Here is an 8,985-nt window from a genome sequence, read left to right as displayed (position 1 = left end):
CAATGGTAGCTGATTGCTCGCATAGAGGTTGCTCGGGGTAAATGGAATGAACCATTTTCGAAAGAGGGGTTTACATTTTTTGAAACTATTCTTTAACGCATTTGTTACGTTTAGAGATCGATATCATCTCCTTTTTCCTCAATTAAAGTATAATTTGATGAATACGAATATTATATATCAATGAAAATATTAGTCAATAGACTCGGTGGACATTCAATGGCGTAATGTCTCCCCATTTCTTGAATGTGTCTGTAAACGTCATGCTCCAAACGGAAGAAACAACTCAAGGTACATGAATTCCATGAAATATTACGTTTCTATCAAGAAAGCTTTGTCAGTTATGTCACTGCGCCATCCGAGTGTTAGAGATAAAACGCTCCTTATTAGAAAGCATTACGGTTTGGTGTCATAAAAGCGACCTTTACTGTAGCTAAGCTATCAATGAGTGTGTCGTGCTAATGTAAACAATAACACAACCACGAACCACGCTTTTCATGCATTCATGAAGTGGGATAAGCTGAATCTTTGCTTTTTAATTTCCTCCTTGTTTACAGCTCAGTAGACGTGACTCAACAGTAATGTTATCAGCATGCAACCGTTTGGGAGTTTTAGGGTGTAGCTTGAATTGCTCTGCTTTCACACCCTTTGCTGAGTGTTTTTGGAGTTATTATGTGGCTAGATTTATGAGAGCAACATTTATATCCCACCCAGATCCGTACTCTGGTGTTTAAGTATATTTATTTCCACGATCCAGTGTTGTAAGGTCCTGGTCAAAATGCATGTGCTGCTTCTGAAGGAGCCAAGAGAGGGGGAGTCAGGACCTGATCCCTACATTAAGGTAGATGCACTTTTTTCACACTTGTATGTGAATCCTCAAAGGCTGTGAATCCTCAAAGGCAAACAATATCTTAAGTTTGATTCTTACAGAGAATATTTCATGTCAATTCTTATTTCCTTGCACAGGAGCTGGCTTCACATGGGCACAAAGCAACCCTTATTCCAGTGTTGTCATTTAAGTTTGTCTCATTAAACACCTTGTCAGATAAGGTAAATGTCATACATAAAGATAAATCAAGTACTGATTTTGATTTAAGTGCATATTTATGCTTTTTGTGCCAAATATCTTCTTTAAAATGACTTTTTGTTCCAGCTTTTTCAGCCAGAAAAACATGGAGGTCTGATCTTTACAAGTCCAAGAGCAGTGGAAGCTGTGAGAATGTGTTTGGAAGCTGAAGAAAGAAGGGAAGGTGAGGAATTTCTGAATTTATATCAATTCTTTCTATAAAATGAAATCATTTAACTGTGTCTTACACCTAATTCAGAATGGAACAACTCTGTGAAAGACAAGTGGAACACAAAGTCCGTCTATGTAGTTGGGAAGGCAACAGCTGCACTTGGTGAGTCATTTGATTTGTCTTATGCTCACCATGAACTCCCCTTATGTCGAAGCTGATTGTTGTAAAGTGTGGCAGGCACCAGGTGCTGACAGAAGAGTGTGAGGTGCTGTTACAGCCCATAGTGTTTTTGAAACAGGCTGAGCACAGGTGACAGTTTGGTGTGAGTTGTGGCAAATATTTGCTGTGCAGAAAAAGACGAGCAGGTGCAGCACCTGTGTGACCTGTGCTCTAACTCCTGAATCCTTTTGTTGCCATATTTATTAGCCGTGCATTTATTAATTAAACATATCTTAACATATTAATGCATTTTCTCAGAGATATTTATATTCTGTTACGAAATTGTTCCAACTTCTTTTCTTTTTTTCCTGCAGTACAAAATCTGGGTCTAAACCCTTTGGGCGAGGACACTGGGACAGCAGACGTCCTATCACGTGTCATCATTGAACGTATGATGTGATAATAAAGCTCCACATTTTCACAGTTGACTTAAACAGAAGATTTATGATGGTTTTAATAACTAATCTGACCTTATATTTAATTCTCATCACAGGAGAGGACACAAATATCCCCCCACTCTTTTTCCCCTGTGGCTCAATCAAAAGAGAAGTGTTGCCTACGGCATTAAGAGAAAACGGTAAGCCTGTTCCCCTCTGTGCCTCACGGTAAAAGCTCAAGGTGATAAAAGTCCCTCTGGGGTTACGCTAATTATAAAATAATAATTGTGTTACCTTTATCACTGTGGGGATCTGTTTCTTTTGTCTCCAGGAGTGCCCCTGGAGACGCTGACTGTCTATCAAACTGCTGAACATCCAGATCTGGAGAAAAATCTGAAGAACTTTTTCACAGAGCAGGTTAAACCATTGAGTCTGAGTACACTTTCAGGAACATTTTTTTAGTGTAGAAATGAATAATCTCTCTTTGTATTTGCAGGGCACACCAGCCAGCATCGCTTTCTTCAGCCCTTCAGGGGTGAAGTTCTGCCTGGAAGTGGTGCGGAGGCTGTCAGGTGAACAGCTGACTCAGATAAAGGTACAGCTGACTCATACTAACAGTGTACACGCACTACTTAACAGTGCCTCTGACTGCCAATTCTGCTTCTTTTATTTCTAGTTTGGAGCCATAGGACCTACTACAAGAGATGCAATGACGGCTGAAGGCCTGTGTGTGAGCTGCACTGCAGAAAAACCAACACCCGAGCACCTTGCTGCAGCAATAGCCAAAGCTCTACAGGAACAACCTGCGGGTTCTTAAATCTCTTTCACCTCTTTAACTTATTTTGCATGTAAATATGCTAATTTGCACTTTAAAAGCCAGAAAAGCTTAAAAATGTGACTTAAAGCTCCTGTGAGAAACTTTTGGTTTGCATAGATTTTGGCACCCCCTGAGGACAAAGATGTACCTTTTATTTTTTCCCTGATTCAGTCCTATACACCTGTTGGAGGAGTGTTTTAACAACCAAAATCTCATCCTGTTCTCTTTAAAGAATCAAATAAAAGAAGGCCAGTTTGTGCACCTTTTGGTGTATCGCTTTGTCTGATGGCTACCCTGCAGCAGCAACTCTAGACAGGACAAAAACAGCAAGTAAAATGATTAAATCTTTATGCTTGTGGTTTTTGTTGCTTTTTTAAAGTCAAAAAGAGGCATCAGTATCAATTTAAATCTGTTTTGTATCAGCAAAAAAATCCTCACAGGAGCTTTAATTTAATTCAATTTATGCTCAGTTTGCTCAAGTTGAAGGTGTAAGATTTGTTTTTGAGAATAAACTCTGGCACCAACAAAGCGTGTGTATCTCTGTGTGTCCCATCCAAAGCAGGTGTAGGCAATTCTTAGCTGTTACCCTCCACATGAAAGCAAAAAGCTTCCCCCTCTATCTGCAATCTAACAACAAGTGAGTTTAAAACCAATGAAGCGTGTATCACACATCTACTCAGTCAGAAACAGTGGATACTGGTTTACTTTTCACACAAGGGTGGAGAAAGTGGGACACCTCCTGAGTGTCGCACCTTTAGGTGGGTGTGGAGAAGCTCAGCGGTGGACTATAAAGCTGCTCAGTGGCGTCTCCTTCGCCATTGTCTCACCTGAGCCACCACCCAACACCACGATGCTGACTTTAATCCAGCTGATAGTTTTGCTTTTCTGGACGAGCATCAGCTCAGCTGATGCAGAGAGAATTTTCCACAGGAGGGATCACTCTGACGTGCATAGCGACGACTCTCACCGAGCTGAAGCCATCACAGATAAATTCTCAGCAGAGGTAAAATCTCAGCACTCTCACATTGACAGTTTGGTGATTGGAAGCGTAGAAAATAACCTTTTCCTCATGTTGTAGTTATTTCTCTCTAGATATGGGTTCATTAAACCGGTGAACTGGGAGGAGATCCAATTCGAGGACTCCTTCACCTCTTCAACGGAAGACTTCATAGACGACTTTCATACTCAGATCCAGGAAGGAACCTCAGTGCATCGCTCAAGAGACTCTCATCCTGGTGATGAAGAAGATCACAACAGTTTCACTGAGAGCCAAGCGTTTGTTTCAGCACTCGAGGAGTTTCAGAAGGTGTCAGGTCTGCCGGTTACAGGGGTGTTTGATGAGGCCACGAAAGAGGCCATGAACAAACCAAGGTGTGGAGTCCCAGACAGGGAGACTGAGCAGAAGAACAGTGACTCAGAGATTGAGGACACTTTTGAGGAGACGGCGAGTAATACAACAAGTGATGATGCTTTTGAATCTGGAAACTCCTTTGAAGATGACATTTTCAGTTCAAACGACACGGAAAGTCTTTTCACCTTGATCTCAAACGACACCAGCAGTAATTTCACACATGATTCTACATTTGATGACGTTTCAAATCAGACTTCTACAAATGATACCAACATGCAGACTCAAACCACAAACACCACCCTGAGCTCAGATCAAAGCAAAGCAGTGCAACGCAGGAAACGCCACCTCGCAGCTTTGGTGTCCAAAAACAGGCAAAAGAGAGATGTGAGTGAAACGGGTTACATGGCGTTCTCTAAGAGGGTGTTGAAGTGGAGGCTGATAGGAGAGGGCTACAGCAGTCAGCTGTCCATTGAAGACCAGAGGTACATCTTTAGACTGGCCTTCAGGATGTGGAGCGAGGTGTGTCCACTGGAGTTTGTGGAGGATACACGCTCGCCATTGGAGGACGTGGATATACGGCTGGGCTTTGGCACAGGTAGGTCTGACCAATATCTGTACTAGTATAAAAGAATACAATAGAACTTTATTGTCATTGTAACAAGTACAACAAAATTGAAGTCACAGCAGCAATCAAGAAAACAAAAATAAGAAAGTGTATAGAAAGTGCAAAAAGGGCCATAAGAAAATAGATGATGACAGCTTGTCCATCATCGTCCAGTTCAGTCCACCTCCACAGGGTCCAGGACTGAGCTTCTTCAGCAGTCTTTTCAGTCTCTGTCTCCTGGATCCTGTCTGCTCACAGCAGGTGAAGCTCTTCCAACATGGCGTTGGTGTCTGATGTTAGCTCCGTTAGCCATGTCTGTGAAAAGCATGATGCCACTCTGCCCTCTGGTATTCTCTCTGTTGCTGGGTTAGCACAACTAACTTGTCCATCTTATTGGAGATAGATCTTACGTTCTCAATAACGATGGATGAAAGGACAGGTCCATGTCATCACTTCTTAGTTCACACCTGAGAACCAGCACGCCTTCCTCACCTCCTTCTCCTCACCTTGTGGGGAAACATCAGGCCTTACACCAGTTAGCATTGACATGCTACAGGCTGCTAACAGCTGAGTTCACATGTAAACAATGCGGCCATGGATACATGTAGGATCTCCAGACAAACACAGGAGCAAAAGTAGTAAAAATATCGCTGAAGCCACAAAAAGTTTGGTGTCCATGACCAACAAATGAACCATACAAAGTAATGATCCACTTCAAAATATAAATACAAAGATGATGTAAAAGAGACGAAAAAATTACACGAAATGGACAAAAAAGAGAGAGCTGCAGCAAAGGCAGCCATAGCCAACAGGGCAGCGCTTAGCAACAAGTGAAAAATTATTAAATAATTAAATTATCCTCTAAATTCCACAAAGGGCGACATCTGGGCTGCAACCAGAGGTTTGATGGCACTGGTCAGGAGTTCGCCCACGCCTGGTTTCTGGGTGATATCCACTTTGATGATGATGAACACTTCACTGGTTCAAATGCTGGCAGTGGGATCAGCCTTCTCAAAGTAAGCAGAGAATCAGAGTACAGCTGGAACAAATAACAGAAGCTACATCTCATTCAAGCTGACATTTCTTTTTCTCATTTCCTTGAATTCCCAGGTGGCAGTGCATGAGATCGGACACGTTTTAGGTCTCCCTCACATTTACAGACCTGGGTCCATAATGCAGCCCAGCTATCTGCCTCAGGAGTCCAGCTTTGAGGTGGACTGGATGGACAGGAAGGCCATACAGCATCTTTATGGTAACAGCGCCATCTACTGGATGTAGAGACCAGTTTATTTACACTCTTAGAGCAACAAACTGGACTAATTTCATCTTTTCATCTCAGGGGGCTGTAAAGGTCGATTCAACACAGTGTTTGACTGGGTCAGAAAGGAGAGGACGCCTCATGGGGACACTGTCATTCGCTTCAACACTTACTTCATGCGGGGCGGCTGGTACTGGCTGTATGAGAACAGGAACAACAGAACTCGCTTTGGGGACCCAGTGGCACTGCAGATCGGCTGGCGTGGAATCCCAAAGGATGGAGTGGATGCCTTCGTGCATGTGTGGTCCAGGAGGAGAGATGCTGTTTACTTCTTTAAAGGTAAAAAGGAGATGAATTTCACCACATCTTCACAGAATAGCTCTTAATGTGTGGTATATGAATGTGTTTTGTGCACAGGAACCCAGTTCTGGAGGTATGACAATGAGAACGATCAGGTGTTCAGACAGGACCCTGAAGGTAACCGCTACCCCAGGTCGATCTCTGAAGGATTCCCTGGAGTGTTTGGTCCCATCGACACAGCTTTCTACGACAGGAGGGACTCCTATATCTACTTCTTCAAAAACACCCTCGTAAGCAGATCACCTGTTTCCTCTTTTTTAAGAAGATACATCAGGTTGGCCTCATGCTAGATGACTTTTAGATCCAAACTGATTTGATTGATTTGAACAATTTGCATCATAATAATTTGTTTCAGGTTTTGGATCTGGCCCTGGTCTAAAAGTAACACAGCACAAGTTGATACACACTAAGCAGTGTCAGAGAGAAGAAAACCTGATCTGATTCACTTCTTTCTCAGCTTTGAATTCAAGCAAACAAACCTGCTTCACGTCCTCTGTGATTTGTTTGTGTCGTAATTAAATTGATTTCCACACAAGAGGCCAAACAATTATCTGTTCAAACAGGTGTACGCATTCAACGTGGAAGCCAACAGCTTGGCAACAGGCTTCCCCAGAAACATCAGAGATGTTTTCCCTGCAGTGGAGAGCGGAGACCATCCAGATGGCAACATTGACGCTGCCTACTTCTCTTACACCCACAATGCCGTCTTTCTACTCAAGGGCACACGCTTCTGGCAGGTGGTGGGCAGCCGAAATCGCTGGCGCCGGCCCTCTCTGCCACGGAATGGCCTGCTGCCACACAAGGAGGTGGATCAAAACTGGTTCGACATCTGCAATGTTCATCCCACGGCACTCAGACTGACACGCTGAGGGGGCTAAAGAAGAGACTCATAACACCCCACCTGTTCACAGGTATCACATACCTGTTCAGACCCTTATTATATACTTTTCTTTTGTAATGTTGATGTATATGTTAAGATCTCAAAGACAAAAACTTTTGTATATCTGTTGGCTTTTATTGTAAACAGGAAGTTCTATTAATATATCGGCTGTCTGTCTCCCACTGAGAGGTGCCAAATGAGCACTGGCAAGAAAGAAATCCTAAAGGATCTTACATGTTGAAGATATTTAAAGCATGAGAGAGAGAAATCTTATTATAGAATGTCTGCTATGTCTTAATTCAGACATTTATTTTTACTTATGGGTATAAATGTAAGTGCAATGTCCAAAAAATGCTTGAAATAAAAAAATGAAAAATAAAAAACTAAAATAAAAGCCAGTGATTATTTTTACTTCATCAGCTTGCACGACATGTTCTCTTTTGCCATTTTCAGACAGTAGGAGAAATGGGAAGGGAACTAACTCAGACTCATAAATAATCCAGATATTTCAGTTTCTGGTGGTTTAAAAATAAGTGTCCACATCCTGACCAGTGTGATTAAAAAGTAACAATACGTAGGGGCTAATTATTGCTATTAGTCGACCAAATAAGGCACTCTGAAAAGCTCCAATTTGACAAACTGCGTCACTACTCAATGACTCCATGCGGCGGCGCTAATGACACCAGTGTGGGAAAACGCAAACGGGTGTTGTCATTTTCTCATCTGTAGAAGAAGTTGACCGACACCAGAGGAACATAGCTAGCTGTTAGCGATACATGTCAGTTAGATGAAGCGCGAGTCACACACAAAGCGACAGGTGTCTATGGATTACACAGCTCCCTACGTGATAGTTTACGCTAGTTCTAGTGGTAACCGAGAGAAAATAACTACTACGCACGGGACTGGCAATGGTGGTCACGTGACAGAAGTTTGACTGAAGGCTACGAAGGAATGGAAGCGAGCCAACAAAGACCCGGATGTTGTGAGTTTCTCAGGACGAATACGCAGGTAAAATTATTGTTTTGAGGTCGAAGTACGAACATGTACAGGTTTAAACACACATGCTGGTTGTGTTTGTTAAAGCTCTCATTAAATAGCCTTTTTTATTATTATTTTTAAAAAAGAAATGTGTTATTTTCTCAGTAATTTTACCGTAGTTCCAAAGCTCTATGAATTTAATTTACTGACCAAAATAATTTACATAATTTCATCACAGTAAAAACAAACCAAAATGCAATGGTTAAAACTTCTGCTTATTCTCTTTGGAATTGAATGACTGTATGACTGTATGAATTACTGAATCATTAACGTTTGCAAATTATTGCATGTTGCATCTGATCATGCTGCGTTGCAATAGGGCTGTCCCCCCAAGTTTTACCTCAGGATTAAATCAATAAGATTACATAAAGGACAAAAAAAAATATAAAACTCATAATTTATAAGATTTATTTTAAAATATGACTATAATATTGCAATACTTACCAAAAAATCCTTGGAAATTAACCTGGAGATAGAAACAATGCTTAAAGTCAGACTAATTCATCTTCAACTTCATCACTATTGATCGAAAAACAGGTTTTATAATAGGTAAAAAATAATACTAATAGTTTAAAACATAAGATAACGTGTTTACTATCTTAAATTTTGCTCTGTTGCAGTTCACATATAAGGGATTGTTTCTTTTTTGTGATTTAAGTTGCTGAAAAGGATATTTAATCATTGCCATATCCACTTTTCCCCTTGTAACAACGATGGGAGTGCAGATACCAGTGTGCCAGGTCCCAAGGACTCATATAAATGAAAAACCCATCTGGATTTAATGTTCGGAACAACCACTTCCATCTTAGCCACCCGCAGAAACTTAAACTAATAGTTTCCAATAGG

General features: G+C 41.4%; 1 protein-coding gene across 1 annotated transcript; it reads left to right on the top strand.

The window, feature by feature from the left end:
* Positions 1–299: 299 nt before the first annotated feature.
* Positions 300–7,295, top strand: LOC141785449 (matrix metallopeptidase-21-like). The gene is made up of 16 exons (XM_074663777.1): positions 300–838; positions 964–1,047; positions 1,151–1,247; positions 1,323–1,397; positions 1,769–1,843; positions 1,948–2,031; positions 2,163–2,248; positions 2,328–2,426; positions 2,508–2,645; positions 3,307–3,651; positions 3,727–4,594; positions 5,480–5,619; positions 5,714–5,855; positions 5,943–6,200; positions 6,279–6,451; positions 6,785–7,295. Exons 1-16 carry the CDS (start codon positions 776–778, stop codon positions 7,088–7,090), a joined length of 3,033 nt encoding a protein of 1,010 aa, XP_074519878.1. The 5' UTR covers positions 300–775; the 3' UTR covers positions 7,091–7,295.
* Positions 7,296–8,985: the final 1,690 nt, after the last annotated feature.

Source organism: Halichoeres trimaculatus, unplaced genomic scaffold (assembly GCF_033239565.1).
Source record: "Halichoeres trimaculatus isolate MK-OKI-2021-1 unplaced genomic scaffold, fHalTri1.1 fHalTri1_scaffold_23, whole genome shotgun sequence".
Classification (NCBI taxonomy): Eukaryota; Metazoa; Chordata; class Actinopteri; order Labriformes; family Labridae; genus Halichoeres; species Halichoeres trimaculatus.
The sequence above is the reverse complement of the archived record's forward strand: the minus strand, read 5'-3'. Positions and strand labels throughout refer to the sequence as shown.

Coding starts and splice junctions, on each gene's coding strand:
- LOC141785449 (XM_074663777.1), top strand. CDS start 776: ATGCATGTGCTGCTTCTGAAGGAGCCAAGAGAGGGGGAGTCAGGACCT. Junction 2,249..2,327: donor AGAACTTTTTCACAGAGCAG/GTTAAACCATTG, acceptor TTGTATTTGCAG/GGCACACCAGCCAGCATCGC. Junction 5,856..5,942: donor GGCCATACAGCATCTTTATG/GTAACAGCGCCA, acceptor TTTTCATCTCAG/GGGGCTGTAAAGGTCGATTC.